The sequence below is a fragment of the Aristolochia californica genome, unplaced genomic scaffold, assembly GCF_029961685.1.
Source record: "Aristolochia californica isolate CCGP_79_NKW_82.1479 unplaced genomic scaffold, dmAriCali1.0.hap1 SCAF_8, whole genome shotgun sequence".
Lineage (NCBI taxonomy): Eukaryota > Viridiplantae > Streptophyta > Magnoliopsida > Piperales > Aristolochiaceae > Aristolochia > Aristolochia californica.
This window is the reverse complement of record NW_027182279.1, coordinates 40,676,441-40,697,591: the sequence shown is the minus strand read 5'-3', so window position 1 is coordinate 40,697,591 and position 21,151 is coordinate 40,676,441. Positions and strand designations below refer to the sequence as shown.

The 21,151-nt window shown below is 35.5% G+C and overlaps 2 protein-coding genes and 1 non-coding gene across 3 annotated transcripts; 2 read left to right on the top strand and 1 right to left on the bottom strand.

Moving 5' to 3' along the window:
* Positions 1 to 474: 474 nt before the first annotated feature.
* LOC137939539 (uncharacterized) lies at positions 475 to 1,635 on the top strand. Its single transcript, XM_068784820.1, has 3 exons — positions 475 to 642; positions 1,144 to 1,339; positions 1,470 to 1,635. Exons 1-3 carry the CDS (start codon positions 493 to 495, stop codon positions 1,481 to 1,483), a joined length of 360 nt encoding a protein of 119 aa, XP_068640921.1. The 5' UTR covers positions 475 to 492; the 3' UTR covers positions 1,484 to 1,635.
* A 1,001-nt stretch (positions 1,636 to 2,636) lies between these two features.
* Positions 2,637 to 8,265, top strand: LOC137939089 (uncharacterized). Its single transcript, XM_068784279.1, has 9 exons — positions 2,637 to 2,862; positions 2,949 to 3,102; positions 4,280 to 4,334; positions 4,658 to 4,715; positions 4,829 to 4,923; positions 5,138 to 5,241; positions 5,712 to 5,840; positions 6,032 to 7,500; positions 7,869 to 8,265. Exons 2-8 carry the CDS (start codon positions 3,005 to 3,007, stop codon positions 7,428 to 7,430), a joined length of 1,938 nt encoding a protein of 645 aa, XP_068640380.1. The 5' UTR covers positions 2,637 to 2,862; positions 2,949 to 3,004; the 3' UTR covers positions 7,431 to 7,500; positions 7,869 to 8,265.
* An 11,847-nt stretch (positions 8,266 to 20,112) lies between these two features.
* Positions 20,113 to 20,183, bottom strand: TRNAG-CCC (transfer RNA glycine (anticodon CCC)). The gene has a single exon. It is a non-coding gene; the product is annotated as a tRNA-Gly (tRNA).
* Between the last annotated feature and the right edge of the window lie 968 nt (positions 20,184 to 21,151).

Below are 21,151 nucleotides of genomic sequence, written 5' to 3'. Positions count from 1 at the left end.
GAGCATTTGAACGAGAGGTTGACAGAGTTACTTGTACTCGTGGAAAACGCGGCGAAAGGACTTGGACAGCCACACCCGAGCCAAACCTGTCGCGGCTCGACTCAAATCGGTCTGATGGCGTGGCTCGAACGAATAGTACTAGGTTCAACATGACCCAATTCCGGCACCTGAAAAATTCGAGTTGACTCAGACACCTAAAAATTTTGAGTTGGACAATCCCACTTTGGCAAACTCGGGGCAAAATCGTATGAGAAGAATTATCCGGAGTAGAAGTGGGAGTCTAACCATGAATCATGATCTGACCTCATCCTCGAACCGAGTCGACTCGACGGGTCTGAACACTGAAATTGAATTGACCAATCACAAATTAGAGACAAGTTCCCTCTTTCCGCCTCCCTGGCGGGAGAATTTGCCAAATTTCCCGCGTTCCAAGTCAGCTTTTTCTCTCGCGCACGTCTCGTTTTCGAGTTTCGACTTGTGTTACTTGCAGCGATGCAGATTCGGGTAAAGTGCAGCTGCGGAGAAGGAGACTGCCCGGAGTGGGCGATCGTGGAACTCCAGGGCGTCGTTGAAGCTCAGGCCTCTGTCGGTGATCAGCTCCAGAACCTTGAGATCGGCCGTCTGTGCCGTATTTCTTCCGAGGTCGGTCCCTTTTATTCTCCTTCTCTCAAATAACTTCCCCATGTCTCAATAATTTGCATCTTCGTTAGTTATTTGCATCTTGAATCCTCCGTAAATCTAATATATCAATCAGCGAGGTTTTTTCATCTTCTTTTATTCCTCTCTATTTACATCCAAAAAATACTGAATATTCTCTATAACAAATGAATCAATCTGCTTTGATAAAAGGTTCTCCTAAATCGCTTTTTTTTCAGTAACTTGCATTTGCTGTGTGACTCTTTTTTCTAATTTGAATCTTCTGCAGTTCAAACAGATTAATCTATGACAATTCGATCAACCTACGCGGCTTTTTCATTTTTTTACGATTCTTGGCTGTTAACTTCGATCGAAAACACTCTAAATTTTTTGCTTTATGCTTCGATCAACTGAAATCCTTCCTTCGGGATCTGAATCTTTTTTTTATTAGAAATGGATTAATCAGCGAGGTTTATTTATTTTTCTTGATTAAAATTTCTGTTCTAGGAGAACTACACCTTTACTGTGGGCTACCATGAATTATCAGGGACCAAAGTGCCCCTGAAAAAGCCAATGCTAGTGCTGAAGAAAAGCAAGGTCTCTGATTCGGATTCTCCGAATTCATCGAGGGCAGAATTGGAAGTCATCGGGATTATTCGTCACCGAATTTTATTCAAGACGAGGCCCAAAGCGCTTATTTCCAGTTAAGTACGATTAAAACTAAGATAATCCTGATCGATAATCTTATTTGGCAGGCCATATGGTTCTCAATTACAGATTTTAAATTAAAATTTATTAAATAATTTTTATTTTTTCATAATTGTCATTTTCAGTGCCTCAAAAGTGATGCAGAGGAGATTGAAGAAAGCAATTCAAGTCACCGAATCTGAGTTATTTTTTTTCTTTCTATAAAAAGAAGGCAACGAGGACGAGGGATCTTGATTTTTATTTCTATAAAAATTATGTAGTCTCATATTACCTAATATGATCTTAAACCTATTATGCACTTAGTGGAAAGCCAAGTAGTAATTTTAATCCGGCCTCTAAGTCACTTTTTTTAGGATTCGAATTTGTTTTGATACTAAATGTTATGTACTTAGCTAATATTATCCAAAAGATTGGCTTTGTAAATAGCGAAAAACCAAGTATTTAACCGTAGGATCATAATAAAACCTTAAACCCTAATTGAGATAATAGTTGATTATGATTGGACGTTTGAGATAACTATTTTTTTGTACTAAATGATTTTTTGTATTGGATAATTTTATAATTATTCAAAACAAAAATGAGTTAGGGTTTAAGCAAGATTAGGTTATATTTAAGGGTTTATATATTGTTTATTTACCTATTTATAAAATGGTAATACATAAATAATAATAAAAATGACATAAATTTATAAAACTAATAGAAAGTATAGAAAAATCACATTATTCTATACAAATAAGCTTAAGAATAGTGTCATATTAATGTATAGCCAATCTTTAATTATAAATCATTAGAAAATATATTTTTAATCATACTTTATTTCAAACATGTTCAAATAAAAATTTAATGAATTGGTTACTTAATGTCTAATCGAGTAAGAATTTTTGTTCTTAATTTATTTCTTTTAATAAAAAATAATATAAAATCAAGTAAACAAGTACAATTAACATCTGAATTAAGATTTTAAAAACCCAACTTTAAATGAGGAATTTGACCTAAATTCGTGGTCTTTACTTCATTAGGCTACTAAGCTGAGAAAGGAGTTTCCGACATGGGTTTTTGCTGGACGGATATTCAGGCCCGGTTAGCGGGATGGATTCGGGTTATCTGTTGAATCCGATCCGGTTCAGTAACCGGACCGAACTCGATGTCCCGTAATGAACGTTACCAGTTTTCCGGCCGTCGCAATCTCTTCCTTCCTACGGAAGATTGAAGATTTTCCCGATTTTTTATTTTTAAAACGAGTCCCAAGCGAAAACGGAAGAAAACGCTAAATAACGGGGCCATATATATCTGCCAATACATCCGCATTTTCCCGCGGCCTCGTTGGCTCTCTCGATCCGGGCCTCTGCAGAAACCTAATTCTTACCTCTCTGATTCCTCACTTCTTGGCCTCTGCTCCGAAATCCTCTCGATTCTCTTGCGGGACCTGCGTGGTTTCCTGTCTCGACTGTTGTATCGGGTGCGTATCGTTTCTCGGCTGCTGTACGGGACTAAGTGAGATTGGTTGAGCTACGCGGAGTGAGATTCGTTTTTTGTTTGATTCTTACTGTTTAATTTTTCGTGGTTTGGTTGTTTGATTCTCTTTTTTTGGTTTTATGTTTTAGATAGGGAGGGTAATCTGCGGAGTATTGGTTGTTCCGTTGGCGTTGAAAGGAGTGTGATGGAGGAAGTAGAGGCAGAGGAAGTCTTTGCCGCGGGCTCGAGTTCTTCTGTTTCGGGAAGTAGTGTTGAAACTCCTGTTTCAAAGCATCCACAAGGGTAAGAAATCTGAAGAAACGGCTTACTCTTTATGGAGTAAGTTGTTCAATCTGAACTTTGGACTTTTGTTATGTAGAATTCATGGGTTGATGTTAGGAGCTAATTAATTGACTGATTCCCTTGTGGTTTTGCATGTTTTAGTCGTAACTTGGTTGTGAGCGAGTTTGGTTGCATGCTTTGTATAATTAACGACTTTAGATTAACTATGTTCGGACTAATCATCATTTTTATGTTTGCATAATTTTTATATTGGGACTTCGTAGACAAGTGAGGTTCCTTGCGTTCAAGGATAGTTGGCTTATCATAAGGAAGAAAAATGTATTAAGTATCTGTAGCGCATGTACAACACATCATTTTGTTTACTTGAATTAAGGTAATTGTAAATTGGAAATGACTTTGGAGTCCTTTTTTAAGTTGTTTGAGTGGCTAGCTGCATGTATGGTGTTAGAGTACCTTATTTAGATTTTGGTCAGAGTAGTTTTTGTGGAAAGTTGCCAGTTTTCTTGGTTTGAGATATTGATCATTTGTTAGCATTTAATGATGCAATAGTTACGTCTTGCTTCCATCCCCGAATTCTCGGATTTTGAGTTGTGGTATTGCCTTCATTACTTCTGGCCTTTAATGTCAATTCAATTCAGTATCTTGAGTTGTTAAAATATGGGGTAAGATTTTGGCTAAAGATGCTATTGTAGCTTATTCTTGTTCCAGGAAATTGGATTCTGTTTAATATTATGGAACATGCAAACTGACATATAAATATTCTTCCATTTGTAAGAAATTAATAAGCTGGTGAAGGTTTCTGAAAAAATCATTAAAGGAAATGTGATAAAAGATAGGTGGCCCTTCACTCTTCTTTATTCTTTTGATTCAAGGTCACATTACGGAAGATGATTTTGGTGACACCAGTAGATATTCTTCCATGGAATTTCCGACAGTGTTTCTAGATATTGAAAACTCCTCCTTCCGAAGCTAGACACGGCTACTGCTTTCTTACTTTTGATCTTTTATTTAAATAATCAATTTCTGATATACTATAATGGGATCTCTAGTATTTTTGGTGTGCATGAATCTCTACATGTGTTATTAAAATTTCAGTTCTTTTCTTCATTTTTATGCAGTGATAATTGGCGCTTATGACATGATATTCTTATTGCTTCTGTTGTTACCTTATTCCCAGGAGGATGACAGGTCCAGCCAGACGATCAACAAAAGGAGGCTGGACAGAGGAGGAGGTATGTAGTTTCATGGTACACTATATTATTGTTGAGTTTTGGAATGGCATCTAGCAGGTCTTGTACTCAACCTAGATTTTTTTTATTGGTCAAGGTGGAGGAATTTATAGGTTTCCTATTTTGGATTTCCTTCGGGGAGTTAAATTTTAACATGTCACTCTGAAAAGAAATGAATGCATGGAACAAACTAGTCATTAACCTGGTTATCTTTGTTTAGACTTTACTATTAAACTTAACAAATTTTTATTTAAATTTTCCTGAGATGTTAATAATTTTTCGAATAGTGATTACTATCTTGACTTCTTCTTTTGTACGTGGATCAGGATAACAATCTAATTAAAGCGGTTCAGTTTTATGGAGGGAGAAATTGGAAGAAAATAGGTATGAATCACTTTGAGTTTCTCGAGTTTGACCAACTGGTGAAATTTTCGCCGTAATTAGTTTGCTACCATTTATTCTCAAGTTAACACTTCAAATTTATGATTTTGTAAAAGCTGAATCCTTCCCCGGTCGAACGGATGTTCAGTGTTTGCATCGTTGGCAGAAAGTTCTTAATCCAGAATTAATTAAGGGACCTTGGACTAAAGAGGTGCTATCTTTCTCCTTTTTCCATTTTATTTTTTAAACTCTCTCTCTCTCTCTCTCTCTCTCTCTATATATATATATATATATATATATATATATATATATATATGCATATAATTTTTTCCTATAGCATCACACTGCATTTCTTTATGTTGCCAAATATGTGGTATACACTATGGTGCTAATACTTACTAGGCATATGATTTTCTGATGTTCAGGAAGATGATAGAATCATTGAGTTAGTTGCCAAGCTTGGCTCTAAAAAGTGGTCTCTCATAGCAAAGTCCTTACCTGGCCGCATTGGCAAGCAATGTCGGGAAAGGTAAGGTAGATGCTACTCTTTGAGGTGATGACCTCCCTCCCTCTCACTCTTGTTAGCACCAGTGTATGTCATTTTCCTCCAAATGGTTGAATTTGTGCATCAGCATTATGGATTTAGTACAGTTTTAGGGTTCATGTTTGTCATGTGCCTGGTGTTTAGGATTTAGGTGTTACAGTAGTCGGTAAACCTAAAACATAACTGTCACGTGCAAAAAAAATTTATGACCAAAAGCATTTTAACGTGGTCCTCTGTCTATAAAAGTTCAGGTTTACTGCTAGTTGCTTGAATATACAAAATGTGTTCTGAAAATGAAAGGTACCTTTATTGTCCTTGTTGCCTTGTTGTTTTTCTTCATTTAAAAAAAATCAAAATATGTTTCTTGATATGATTTAATAGTCACTGTAATCAACTGCATCTTTATTTAAGAACAATTACTTGTCTCGTTACGAAACTAAAATTGAATTTATCAGGTGGCACAATCATCTGAACCCTGCTATAAAGAAAGATGCATGGACCGAGGCGGAGGAGGTTGCTCTTATTCGTGCCCATCAAATATATGGAAATAAATGGGCTGAGATAGCAAGGTTTCTGCCAGGAAGGTGTCACATGGCCTTGAGTTATAGCATTATTAAATGTTTTTTTTTTTGCTCATTTTTACAAGCTTATCATTCATTTATGGACTGGCATATGCTTATTTCAACATTGAAAGATGCATATTTATCTGCTGCCAATTCTTTTTTTTGGATTATTCATTTTCCAATATTTACTTGTGTAATTCTTGGCTTCACAGGGCTGATAACTCTATTAAAAATCATTGGAATTGTTCTGTTAAGAAGAAATTGTGTTCATATATAGCTACGGGACTTCTCGGCTCAATCCCATGTGTTGCTCATAATTTTCACAACGCATTAAAAGGAAAGGGAGTTACAGCTTGTAAACACAATGGAGATTTATCTGTCTCTTGTGAGCTGAGAGGTTGTTTCAATGGTGATGCTGCTTCTCTAGACAGTCCAATTCCTTCAGCTACTAGTGGGGAAAAGCAGCATACCAGTCTGAGTCCACCTCAGGTAAGAGTTTTGGAATCTTCTGAAGGGACAAAGAATTTGGAGAATTTAGAAAAGGACACGGATAACACATATGCCGTTATGAGTAGCCAAAGCTGCACAAGACAAGAACATGGAAATTTGTCTGATGAATCTGGAGGAAACTTGTCCTTGAAGCCTCCTGATGGCTCTGATGCATGCTTGACTCTGAAGTCCAATGAAACCATTTTGGTAGCTGATGTTGACCTTAGACATACACCGGAAAAGTTTGTGCACAAGCCTGGTGACGAAGCTGATCCATCTTGCTTACAACTTGGGCATTTTACTCATTCACTGTCTTCTTCCTCTTCCATGGTTGAAACAAAGCTTTCTTCAGAAAGCTCAAAATGTTGGGTAAGGAACAAAGAGAATGTGGATATTATATCTTCTGTTCCTAAAAAGGATTGCAACACTGTTGAAGAGTCTCAGCTATTTATAGAGAAGAGTATGGGTGGATCATGTGATGCAACAGATTCTGGTGCTGCCAGTACTACTTCAATCTTACATGCAGTTGAATCCTGTGATCCCATTCAGAGTGGGGCCTGCAATAAAGTTCCTCGTACCCCTGAACAATTTGAAGATCCACAATTTGGCCGTTTATGGTATAATCCAGTTAATTTGACAAATTGGGATGTCAGATTCTCTGACTTTAAAACATTGGAAAGTTGCAACAGACTGGAACAGAATCCAGTTTATTCTGATCCACACGTTAGTACAGAAAATAATTATTTCAGAGAAAGCAGTCCAGAGTCCATATTGAGGAATGCAGCAAGGAATTTTAAAAACATACCATCAATTTTACGGAAAAGAGGACGTGAGACTTCAAGATTATTACGAACTGAGACTTCTAAAACAAGATCTGCCAGATTTAATGGTGGACCTGAAGTCAGGTGTGGAAGCTACAGCATGAGACCAGGGTGTTGGGACAACCTCAGTGTTGAGCAGCTTAGTATTTCCCATCACAATCTTCAACAAGCTCAAAAAGATTTTGCAGTAAAATCTTTAGAAAGGCGAGTACAAAATGAGCCTGATATGGAAAGGGAGAATGCCAATACCAAATGTGATTGTACCAATACTGCACGCAGTTCCCCTGATGTGAATCTCTAGTAAAAGTAAAAATTGAACTCGTTTCAGCTGAACTAAGTCTGGAGTATAGTCATATGGTCTGCCAAAATTGGTGAGCACATCTACCTATTTGTTTTGATCTTATTTAACATGCTGGTAGAAAATATAGGGAACATCTTCTTCAAGTAATTTGTGTTTGTAATATATCTGATTGATTCTGATGACATCGCGTATTTTTTTGGTGAATTTCACTTTTTGTTGCATTTTTTTTTTTTTTTTGAATGTTGAGTACACATGTACCTTTAGCTGCTCGATAGATAGTAACAAGGCATGGTGGTACCTACTGTCTCTAGGTGTCTAAACAAATTGAAAAAGGCTTAAAGCAGGAAAATTGAGGAGTTCTCTTCTCTTTCCATACCAGTTTTTTTTTTTTTTTCAAATGCTATTTAACTACAGACAGTATTTTTGTTTCTTGTCTAGGTTGTTGTACATTATTGCCTGATGAAGATAACTAGTGCAGAGTCGAATGTAGCCCAGGGCCAACTCTTCTTGAGGTTTGCACTTTCTTCTGCTAATCTGTCTCTGCTTAATGAGTCAACCCATTGGTGGTTAAAATATCAATTGATCCAACACATTGAATTTTTTAGATTCTCGGTTCATGTCATGGAGGGCCCATACAGGCTCCTTTCTATGTTTTATCTACCTGTAATATATATTTTGTTAGGCATTTTTCCTTCTGATAGCTAGTGACAAGAGAGCATGTAAATCTAAACCATGGGAAGCCATACAAGTGATGACTACCTTGCTCTGTAAATTTATCGATTGTTCAAACTGTACAATAAAAATAAGCTACGTTTGCAACTCCATGATTGATGTGGAGTATTTTTTTACTGCAAGTTCTGAGAATATGGTCTTCTCTTGTCTGTTGTATTGCAATTCATGCTTTGTGTATTTGAGGAAACTTAAAAAGAGTCGCAAGCTGTTTGAGAATATGGAGCACCCACATCCCCTCCCTCCGCTATCAAGCTGTTCAAGCACGAAGCTTATTCTCTCTAGGTTGTAACCATTTGCATCTTTAAGGTCCTGTTAGTGCCTTTTTTTCAGGAAATACAACCACTAATCTTCGCCCTAAACCACCCTTAACTTTGAATCATAATTTAGGCTTTAAATTGGTTATATAATATATTATATTTATTTTATCATAAATGTATAGTTTAAATCAGATTATTTAATAATTGAATCTCTAAATAATAAACGTTTACTTTAGAACAGTGCTTCTGTAAACTAAATTAATTTTGCTGACTAACCCCCCTAAACCCAAATCTTAAACCCTAAAAATTTCGCTGTTAAAAAGTTTCTGTTTTTTTTTTTTCCTATATACTCAGCAGGACTGCAGAAGCACGGCGATTTCTCTCGCTGCTGAGGCAGAGCAGCAACCGATTACAGCAGTGAACGATGGTGACATCAGGATAAAACGGCAAAAAAATCGAGACCCATCTCCAAAAACTCCTTGCCGTTGCTTCTGCTGCTGTTTTTTGTGTTTTTTTGGCGACTGTACCATCGTAACTTCGTAAAGAATTCCGGGAGAGACTCCCATCAGTCTCCCAATCAAGCGCTTTGGAGTCGCACTTGAATCTAAAGAGAGGCTTCAGCGACAACCGAGAGAAGATTTCGATCGGTAAATCCTCACAGAGACCAAGGTCATTGCCGCCATGGATACAGTCCCGTTCACCTGTCGTCCGCCTGTCCATTCTTTACTGTTTAAAAATATATCATATTATCTGACCACAGGTTCCACAACAATTTGTTTCTTTTGAAGTTCTTCAAAAGCTATTTTTCAGTCTCACAACTGTGGTTATTTCAGAAATCTCAAAAGGGTAGAGCTAAGAAACTTTAAAACTTCAAGCACGAAAAGAAAAACCAGTTGAATTCTTACATGCAGATCAGATAAGCGTGAGGCTGGCTCAGTCGCTCCTAGTTCCAGTATCACGACGAAAAGCGAAGAAATAAAGGAATGAAGGGAACAGAAGAAATGAAACCAACAGAGAAGTTTCTGTCAGAGAAAGGGAGAAGACAGGGAGCAGTTTTTTGGAAGAGATGCAGACAGTTTGTCAGATCAGAGTCGCCCGAAAGAAACGAAACCCAGTCGAATATCGCGGGATTCCTGCAAAAAATTAATCGGTTTCTCCAGCCAGGAAACGGAAATGCAGAAGGATCGTTCTTGCTTTGTTTCGGTGCAACGGACCAAGTTACAGGAGACCAAGGCTGCCATTGGATGTGAAGAGAATTACAGGAGCCACCCTCGGTTCTCTGTAATTGATCTCTTTGCTACTATTTTGTTTGAAACTCACGAAAATTTCAAGAAGAAGCTGGGTTTTCAATTCTGATGAAATCATGGCTGTTCATTCGTGTTCCTGATCACATCCTAAAAAATGACAAGGTTATAAACAAAACCTGCAAGTAGTAACAAACACTATAAAAAATAATTTATATTGATTAAATAATACAAATTTATTAATATTTAAAAATAATTCAATTTTTTTATATTTTAAATAATTGAATATTTTAAATATATTAATATATAATTTGGAGATATTAAAATTTTCAATATTTTAAATTATGAAGTTAGTCTTTGTTAAGTTTAGAGAGGTGAATAATCTTAGTCTGGTTAATTAATTAGAATGAATCGAGTTTTACCTCATACTGTTAAAGAAAATATTTTTTCCCTAAAAAACAAAAACCTAATGACTTTTATCGACATTAAAATTACTCTCATGATGTTTAATATATAAAAAAAACCCTAATATCTTATAGAACATTTTAACCTAATTATAGTCCGATCTGGTTCTGATGACACTGATAATTGCAACCAATTCAAGCAACCTGACCCTAACTTGACTCTTCCTTTCCGATTTTTCACATACATTCGTTAAAAATTATTCTCGCCTTACAACAACTCCAATATCTAAAAATTTAACGACTTTTTAATACAATTACTAGCTAATTTGAGGGCATTTTTAAGAGAAACCTAGCAAACTCCCACCTCTTCAATCATATGTACATCTTCTTGCCTACTACTCAAAAAGTCTTGCAAAAGCTCAAAACAATTCCCACTAAATGGTAAATTATAAACCTTGTTCATGAAGAATTCTCACCGTTCCGATCATCCCCGTGAAAAAAAAAATAAAAAAAATTGAATCACAGTCACCTAAGTCTCCTCAGCATTAAACCGCCATTGAAATAGGAGTTGTAATCCCTGTAAATAACAGCTCATGCAAGGGTGACTTCTGCAGCGTTTCCTCGTAATCATCCCCTGTTCAGGGAACCGTAACGGAAACTCCGGGCCCCCCATAACGTAGCCGACACCTGGGTACACCAAACGGGTTCCCTGGCTTTCGTCCTGGTTCATGCAAACAGCAGAACCTTCCATTTTCAACAGGATTAGCATTTACAGCCCAAATGGCTGCGAGAAGGCACTGTATATAAGCAGGAAGGGACGATGAAGGCTTCGTCCATGAAAACCCAGAAAAGGAGTTGAGAGAGAAGAGTTGCAGAGAGCATTTTCATGGAGCTGTCTGGTTCTTCTCTGTGGAGGAAAGCTAGGGTTAAGGTTAGTAGTTTTAGGGTTTTGAAGGAGCAGAGGGCACGGTTTTACATAATCCGACGCTGTGTCTTCATGCTGGTGTGTTGGAGGGACGGAGGGGACTAAACTCGGCAGAAAGAATGACGGGGAAGAGACTACACTAGAAGAAGAAATGAAGAAATGAAGATTAAAAGAGACGAACTGCATGAAGAAGATGATCTCTCAACACAGTTCTCATTTTGTACAAATTTCTTTGTTAATATAGCCTTTACATTTCTTCCCTTTTTTATATTTTTCTTCAGTAAAAAACCTCATACTTCTGTTTTTCTTTTCTTTTCGATCACCATTTTTGTGTCATTTCTTGAAGTTTAATATTTTTAGAGATTTTTTTTGCAAATTTTCGATCTTGTCTGTGTGTTGGAGGGGAGATTACTTTGTTCAAACACCAATGTCATTAGAGAATTTGATCTTATTGTTTACTGAAAGTTTTATACTCTAATTACATTTTACAAAGAGATCCAAAAATTGAATGTGTTACATTACGATGTAACAGTTAAGCGATTCGACGACAGTTAGGGACTGGATGTTATAGACTGAAACTCAATCTTCTATGTAAAGATTACTGCAAATTATCCTCCTTGATCATTCTACTTCATCTAATGAATTTCACATTTGGAATGATGTTCTTCTCAATGTTTTCTTAATTAGTTTTAGACAATCTCAATCCTCATTTACTTATCACAAGTGTGATGAATTCAGAAAATTATTCTTGTATTATCCTCTATAATAACAGTTTCGGTTCTAGATCGAGCAATTGCCGGAGTTATAAGTAGGTTAATACGAAGCAACGAACATTCTAACGATTAACAGCTAGGGTTTTGTTAGTTTAAGACGGCCTCGACAATCATTTACATACCGTATTTGCGATGAATTATGTGAGTTATTATTCTATGATTGCTCTAATAGTAGTTCAGGATTATGGGGATATTAACACTAAATAGTAAAGAGTCTAATGATTAACAACAGCTCAATTGTTAATTGGTTGCAGAAATCATCTTTTCCCTAATGAAACATGGAAGCTAAATGCATTGCCAAGGAAGAGAGCAAAATAAGTGAGTGGCGATTTCAGATGCATGATGGAGGCAGTAATTTTTAGGAGATGAGAACAGCTTTATCTCAATCAAGTTTATATAGATGCTTGATTAATACTAGGAAATTGATGGCCAAATGCATGTAATCTGCCATGAATCACTCGTGCATTTATAGAACAGAGGTAAACACTTACTTTTTTTTACAGGAGAAACTGAGTACTTGCAAGGAAGACATGGAAAAATCGTAAAAGAAATTTTATAGATGCAATCACCATCTCTTACAGGAGAGAGAGAGAGAGAGAGAGAGAGTATGAGAGAGAGAGAGAGAGAGAGTATGAGAGAGAGAGAGAGAGAGTATGGTTAAGCATAAACATGAATAATTTTGGCAATGGCACAGTTTCATACCATGTGCAAACTTTCTTTCTCAGCATCTTAGCTTAGACTCCACAAAGTTTAATCTTGTATTAAAGAAAAATCTTTCACTTCACTATCATAGTAGGCTAGTTATAGTTGTCCTTGATCAATCAACTTTCTGCTTGTTCTTGAAAAAGCTTTAGAGTCAGAAAAATAAGAAGAACACAACAACCGGAAACAAGAAAGCATTTAGTGAACCATTGGCTATAATATATCACCTCCTTGCTCGAACAATTTAGACTGTCTGAAGAGTGAAACTAACTGGATTACCCAGAAGAAGAGATCACAATGAAAAACTTCCATTCTCAACCGAATAGAGGATCTTGATAAGAAAGATAACCAGAAAATGTATTACATCAAACCAGAATGATATATAGACAGCAATACTTTTCTGCTTCTCATTGAAAGAGTACAATGTATAAAACTGTGTTTTTTTATTCTTTGAAAACAATGAAAAACACAATACCATAGAGAAGAACTCTCTAAGGAGAAAATACAGCAAGCACATGATAAGAAAAGCAGAAGAAAATTAAACAGGTGTGGGAAGCAAATTCCCAAAAGCAAGGTGCTAGAAGGAGACATAATCCCTGGCCAAAGTGTCAAAACTACCATTAGCATTTTTAGGCGTGTGGTTCCAGCTTATCTGCAATGCACTAAAAATTTCTATGTAAAAATCAATGGTCACCCTCTTCTTGCAGCTTGACCAAATTTTTAGTTTAAGTTGCTCCAGTAAAAGAACAATATGTAAAAAGAGTCTAAAGAACAACAAGAAAAAAAACACATATGAAGCAGTTCTAATCGATAGCGGTAATGCATAGAATATCTCTATCATAGAAAAAGAAATAAAATATGCCCATCAAAATTATCATAGACTAGATGCAACCTCACATGCCAGATACTATAGAATATCATCCTCTGGGAACCAATGAAATGCATCAACATTCTGTCCCCCACCATTAAAAAATCAGGAAAGGAAACAAGTTCATGTTTCTGAACAAATCACAGATCTAGTTACGTGAAAACCCTGCTAACAGGCTGTTTAAGCATACTGTTGGACGCAAAATAATTCAGATATAATCAAGTAAAACCTCTGATAAGGTGCTTCACCTTCCTAAATTGCACAGCCTGAGACTGCAGTCCTCAACGAAGTATTCTGGCATAAAAAAAAATAGGCCTAATGGTTTTTCTTAAAAAAAAATAATAAAAAGGAATTGGGCCTATGGCTTAATGGACACATGGGGCGCTTAGAGTGAGATCATGGGATCAAGTCATACTGAATTTACGACTATTGAAGGGGTGTCAGTGCAATCAACATTCCAGAAAAAAAGAAAAAAGTTAGATAACACAACCCATTTGCCATATTTTTTCCTAAAATCTTATCAATTAAACATTTCCTGAAAAAAATTGTTCTCCTAAAATTACTCCTTGCAGAATATAATTGAGGTTCTCCTAAAAAAATAAATTTACGACCAGAAGATCAATCCAACAGTGCTGATTTCCATTTAAACAAGTCCAATGTCGCCTAGTTCCAGTTAGGATACCTTGCCTTCACCCAGGCCACCAGTTTCAAATCCCATTAAAGGAATTCTCCTTTTCCATTTTTAAAAAGAATCATTTCGAAACACCAATAGACAAGAAGATAGCCCACACTTGCCATGTTTTTAACCTACAAAAGAAGTCAACTAAACGAGAAGATTGCTGCTTGTTCTCAAGCAACCTCGACTTTACCAGAAAATAGACAGAAAAAATAATAGGAAAATGGCAAAACACAAACAAAATCATCAGTCATGAAACCCCTAAACCTGCAACTCTGTAAACAATAGATGTAATTCACTCCAAGAATTTCCCATACATAGGTAATTTCCCATTCCTCACAGATAAATAACAATGCAGAAACCACACAAGCCTTTCAAATATTCATATTGGTTCTAATTTCAATTAAAAATTAAAAAAAAGATTCAAAAATTTATTATTCAGGAGCCGCACAATTCATCACCAAAAGATCTATAATAAATTGGAAAATTCCTATCCATCACCTCTTTACCACAAGATATCACCTTCGTAATTGATATACCAGACTACGATAAAGTACCAAGCAAAAACTTAAAAACAACACGCTTCCCTTTTCTTTACACATGAAAGCAACATAAACCCGTAATAGCACAGGAATCCCACATGAGACCCATGACACATAGACAACAACCCTAATCTGTAAAACCGAAAACAACCCCAAATTCACAATTTGTTCCGGGGGAAACCCAAGGGCACAGACCAGATCATCAGGAGTTATAACGAAAGGGGATGGGATCAGACGGGCGGCAGCTTCTCGCCGTGGTTACTATCTGGGGCGTCGTGGACGATGGGCTTAGTGAGCATCAAGGGGCGGTCCTTGGCCTCTTCCTCGTCTTCAGGGTCGGTGGTGCTGAGGTTGATGCAGGAGCAGCGCTCGAGGGAGGCGAAGAAGGCGGAAGCGACGCTGGTACCGACCCAGTTGGCGACCCGATCGAGCTTCTCGCAGGAGATCAAGCTGGAGTTTTCCATCGCCGCGGGGATCGAAGGAGTAAAATTCGAAGACCTGGCACAAAAGAGGTAACCGAGAGAGAAAGAGAGAGAGAGGGAGGGGAGAGGGAGACAGAAGGGAAACGCGTAGAGAAATTGTTTTTTTATTAATGAGCACGTACTAGAGAAACGCTGGACGGTGCCAATAAACCGACCGGGGAAAACGACCAAACATATTTTCTCAGGGGTAATTTTTTTAATTCCAAAATACTTTTAAAAACTTATAAATAAATAAATTTATTTTTTTATAAAATTTCCTTAATTTTATGGGAAAATTTTCCACTTTTTTTTTGGAAAATTTTAGAAAAATGCACTAAAAATCATTGAAATTTAATTTAAAAACTTCATAAATGTCATAATTTATTTGTTTTCACAAAATAAAGAGGTTAAAAATAAAAAATTATTGGTAATAAAAAATTGATAAAAGTATGTCTTATATTATACGTGTTTTCTCAAAATAAGAGGCATTACAAATACAAATAGGCATCGATCGACTAAGATTATTTGATTAGGCAAAATCAGTTACACTTAATTGACCATTTTGGTTTTGTTTGATAGTTATCATTAATAATTATTTATCACTGATTCTTTATTTAAATAATTTATTATAAAAAATTATAAAAATCTTTAATTCAATTCTTGTATGTCTCATACAAATTTCAAAGTGGTTTCTTACTCATATGTAATTTATAAAATGAATTCATCTTTCACTAAAATTCCCATTTTTCGCTTCTCTCAATCTCTCATTTTCAAGTTTTACTTTCGCAATTGATTCGAATACAACATGGTTCAACCGATCTGATTTAACTAATGTGTTATTTCGAAGAAAAGAGCCAAAAATTCCCCAAAAGCTCATTCTTGATAAAAGGAATAAAAAAATAACCCTATGGTTGAAGTAATCCTTCACTTGTACATGAAGGACTATTTGTTACCTTGTAAGCAAATAATGGAATTACTCAATAAGCTTATATAGAAAAAAAGGATCTACTAAATCATGCATGAATATCTACACTATTTAACAAGTTTTTTTTCTTGCTTGAGTTAAAGACATATTGCCCCCTTAGCTATCTAATCTATTTGGCTCTCATTTTGCATTGGACAAGTCTACAAAGGAATTTAGGTTAGGTGGGCATAAATGACCTTCATAGATGACCTTGATATTGTCTCATGTTAGCTTAAATGTAGGTCTTATTGTGCTCTAGAGCAGAGTGAATACCCCGTTCCCCCCATCCCTGACCTGGCCTATAAATAAGGGTTTCAATTTCGAAGCCCGATTTTTTCTTCCTTAAATGCCCTTAGTTAACTTTTTTTATTCTTCGGAAAAATATTTAGTATTTATTTTTAAATAAACAAGTATAAACATCTAAGTCAAAAGTATTTTGAAATAAAAGTTTTGTTCATTAAATACCCCGACTAAACTTAAGAAATTACTTTCTTTTGTTTATTAAACCTTATGTCATTTAAAAAAGAAGAAGGGGGAATTACAGGTATAAAAACCTGTGGATTGGGTTCACAAAACCCGTCCCTGACCCGAAACCGATGGGGTTTATCTTCCATTTCCACCCCCACCCTGCGGGGTGGAAATGTAACTCCTTCCCTGGTTTTTTCTGGTTAGGTCAAGTTCCCGCCAAACCCGACTCGATGCCCACCCTTAACCATAATAAGCACCCCTTCCAAGCCAAATTACATTTTTTTTAACAGGAAAAAAATGAAGAAAACCAAGAAGAGAATTTAACATCCACATGGAATTGACAACATATACTAAGAATACATTATATAATTTAAAAAAGACATAATTTCCTTTCTTGGATCTTAATCTTAAAATACCATAAGGTAGAAACAAGCATGCACGTAAATATGAACATAAAGGAAGATAGAAAATCATACTAGTTCTTCCCATCCTATATCATTTTTGGTTGAGAGGTAGAGAGAGAGAAAGAGAAAGAGATTAAACTAGCTCTTCCCATCCTATATCATTTTGGGTAGAGAAGTAGAGAGAGAGAGGAAGACGAAGAAGAAAAAGAGGTTGTACAATTATCTAAAAAAAAAGATATTAATTTCCTTCCTGAATCATAATATTAAAATACCATAGATCGAAACATGCATGCACGTAAATATGAACATAAAAGGAAGACAAAAATCGATTAAAGCCTTCCGCAAAGCTAGAAAACTAACTCTTCTCTTTTCAAATCATGTCTGCGTTACATGTTCCTGTCGAATTCCATCCATACTGTAAATCACCGTTCGAACTGACTAAAACGATGAAATTCTAGATTAGAAAGAGAGAGAGAGAGAGAGAGAGAGAGAGAGAAGACCCGTTTTCATACAATCTCAGCTTGTGAAATTCCGCCTCTTTCCCTATCAGAAAAACACTAATCAGTTCCCTCAGTTTGGAAGACAAAGGTAGTGAGCAATGAACAGAAAACCATCTATACTAGGAGAAGAGTTAGAGATCATGCATTGACCCAGATTATTGAAAACCCATTTGATCGAAGAAGATCAGGAGACCTCTAGTCTAACATTGCTTGCGCAAATGAGTATCCCAACTTCGAGCACCGGACGACATTATCATGGCCGGACGCAGCCCTCTGTTGGAATACTCATTTGAGCAAGAAACATTAGAAGAAGTGAAAAAAGACGATAGGATTCGCAGAGTTGCAGGCTTGAAGCTGAAAAGAAACGGGGTTTTCTAGGTCACCCTGAAGCAATCTCCAGCAGACTTGGCCGTCAGAGAGGTGGTTTCAGACGGCCGGCACTCTGATGACGGAGGCCGGGGAGTGGGGGGTGGTGGTTGAGTCGCAGAGGTGCTGCCTGTGGAGCTATTTATATTGTCGCCACCTCAAGGCTGCAGTCTGGAAGCTGTCACCGGAAGCAAATAGGAGGGAGAAGGTTGTTAAATATATGAAATTACTATATTACCCTTACACTCACCATTGTTCTCCTATGCCAAACTTGTTTCTAACATGGTGACTCGGAGGAATGACTCGTCTGAGTTGACTCGGTTTGGAGGTTGCGGAGCTGGTTTAGGGGGTGGAATCACCCCATCTATTTTAGGTGATTCCTCCCTTAATGGTCCCAAATCCTGCCTTGGACTCAGGTGATTCGACCTAACTTAGATTATTCTGCTAAAGCAGTTCCCTGATCTTGTTTAGTGTTTAGGGTTAAGACTAAGATCTTATTCGTGTCAACTCAGCAAAGTCGGTTCTTACTTAAGTCTCTTAGAAGCTAAAATAAGATAGGTCTAACCGAGTCAAATTAAGTTAAACTCGAATCGGCCAAGTGAGGTTCAAATGAGATTTAATTCTAATTGTATTAGACATATTCACATGCTATTAATAATATCAAACATATTAATATGAGTCAAAAGTAGAGTCATACTTGAGTCAACTCGATCAAGTTGGTTCATGGAGACTAGGTTTGAGAGCTCAACTGATTAAACCAACTCGACCAAATTGACTCAAATATGACACACTACATTGAATCTACAAACATGTTTGATATTATCAATAGCATGAACTCGTCCAATTTGATTAGATTTAAATATCATTTGAACCTAACTTGGCCAATTCAAGCTTCACTTAATCTGACTCAATTAGACTCATCTTGTTTTTTGCTCAAGATGAGCAATTGATACCTAAGTGAGATCGACTTTGTCGAGTTGATTCGAACAAGACCCTAGTTAGAGTCCTAGAACCTAGGCCAGGTTTAATCAACTCAGACCGAGTCAACCTCGAAATTGCCCAAATCCTTTCGATCAAGTTAGATCAATTTTTATGCAAGACATTAAACCCTCAAATAAATATATATATATATATATATATCGATCAATACTATCAGTAAAAAAAGTTAGTACTAATCTACATGTAATTATATTAATCAAATTACTAAACCCATAGTTCAAAATTTCTCAAATACAAGCCCTTACCACCACACAAAAAAACCAATTCAAAACTCTTTCAAGGTTAATTGGTGAAAGCCACAAGAGTTAGTTGAAGGGGAGGTCACCCACCACATGCTAGAATGGAAGGTGAAATATAACCAAGGGGTATTTTCGGAATAAAAAGCAAGAAGTGACATTGGTGACCGGTTAGGCCGGTTGCAGCTTCACAAGCATTTTTCAAAAAAATGTGCAGGTGGAAAGATTGGAATTGTAGGTGTTGATGGAAGATGGAATGGCAGCTCAAACGGCTCTTTGGACCACAACTGCCAAAATTGAAGCTGAAATTTTCAAAAAAATTATATTTATTTATAAATTTTATTTAAATAAATAAAAATTTAGAATTTAAATTATGGGGATTTTTTTTCTTGGATTTGGAGGAATTTTTAATATTTTAAATAAGAAGAAATCTAAGAGGAGAAATATTGAAAGGGTAATATGAGTAGTTTTCTTCTAATTAATTTTAATTCACATTTAAATAAAATTTTAAATTAGATTTTAATGAGATGGAATAATTTTAATTTTTAAATGTGTTTCTCTCAACTTGCACCCAATACTATTCCATACAATAATCTTTCCTTGATTCAGGTGAGGGACTAATTGTAACACTGGATAATGAAAAACATTTACCCCTTTTTTATTTTCATCATTATAAAGTTTTCTGGGTGGAAAAATTACATCGAAAGGCACTATTTAACGAAAAAATCTTATTTTGTCATTCGATATAATTTTAATATAATGACAAAGACAATAGTTTGTCTCTTTTAACGATCAAATTTTTTTGTAGTTAAAGGATGAACTGACATTCCATAGTCGAAGACATTTTTTTTAGGGATAAAATTAAATTTATTGTTAAAATGTTCATCGTTAAAATGAATTTCTCGATAATGGTGATTAAATACTAAAATGATAGTTACATTTGGTTTAAACCATGATCAAACTTGGTCAGCTCCATCATCTTGTTGGATTGGTGACTAGGTCGAGTTTTATAAAATCTATTTTATATTTATCAATAAAAAATAGTAAAATATTTGATTAGAAGAAAAAGAGTTTTAAAATTAATAATTGTTATGGCACTAAAGCATAAAAACGATATTATAATTTAAAAAAAAAAACTGAAGAAAAAAATAATCATCCTAATGCGCATCCGGGGAATCGAACCCCGGTCAATACCGTGGGAGGGTACTATGATACCACTACACCAGATGCGCCTAACTCATTTTGTTTATTTTAGCGTACTATCAATATTAGGTAATATTTGTATAGAACCTGTTTCATCTTTCTAAGCTGTATTGGTAAGTGGCAGATCTTCAACATGAACAAAATGAAGTCCTTTTCTTGTCAATAAGAAACCATTTTTCTATTATTTTTCACATTTCTTAAATGCATGAAGAACAAAAAAAAATCTTCTTGTCCCCTAAAATGACATAAACACTAATTTTTTTTAGGTTATTACGGAAAATAGGAAAAAAAATTATGACATATTTTCTATACTAAACACATATTTACATTTTTTTTTGTTTTTCGATTTTTATACTGGGGGGTTAACACTTGGAAAGTAAATCACCCGAAGAAAGAGAACCTGAATGTAAATTTCAGAGTGATCTATTTTCCATTAAGAATGTAAATTTTATTTACTTAATTGGCAAATTTGTGTTAGTGTATATAGAAAGTTAGAGTAGAATTCGCTTCATTTAGGGAAAAGTCGATTACGCCGTTTCTTCACAAAATGATAGAATCTAAAATTTCACATTTTACAAAGTGGAATTCACTTTCCATTCCATCTTTTCCTTTCGTTCCTTCTTCTTCTGTCTCATTCTTTATCTCTTTGATTTTTTTATAAATAAATAATTTTTATATTTTTTTTCCTTTTTTATCAAAAAGTTATTTTTATTATCTATTTTAAAAATATTTAGATAAATTTAACATTATTTTAATTATGTGTAATTATGTATTAGTAATTTATTTAATTTATCAATGTATATTATTTTATTTTGAGTAAATAAATTTATTATAAAACAAAAATTACCAAAAGAAATAAAACAAAGAAGAGAAAATTCTTCATTCTCTTTAGGGCACGAAGACTCGAATAGGGAGAGGAACAAAGGGTATTATTGTCTTTTAACTATTTTCATGCTCCCCAAAAAGGTACTAAGCGGACTCCATTATTTCTCCTTCG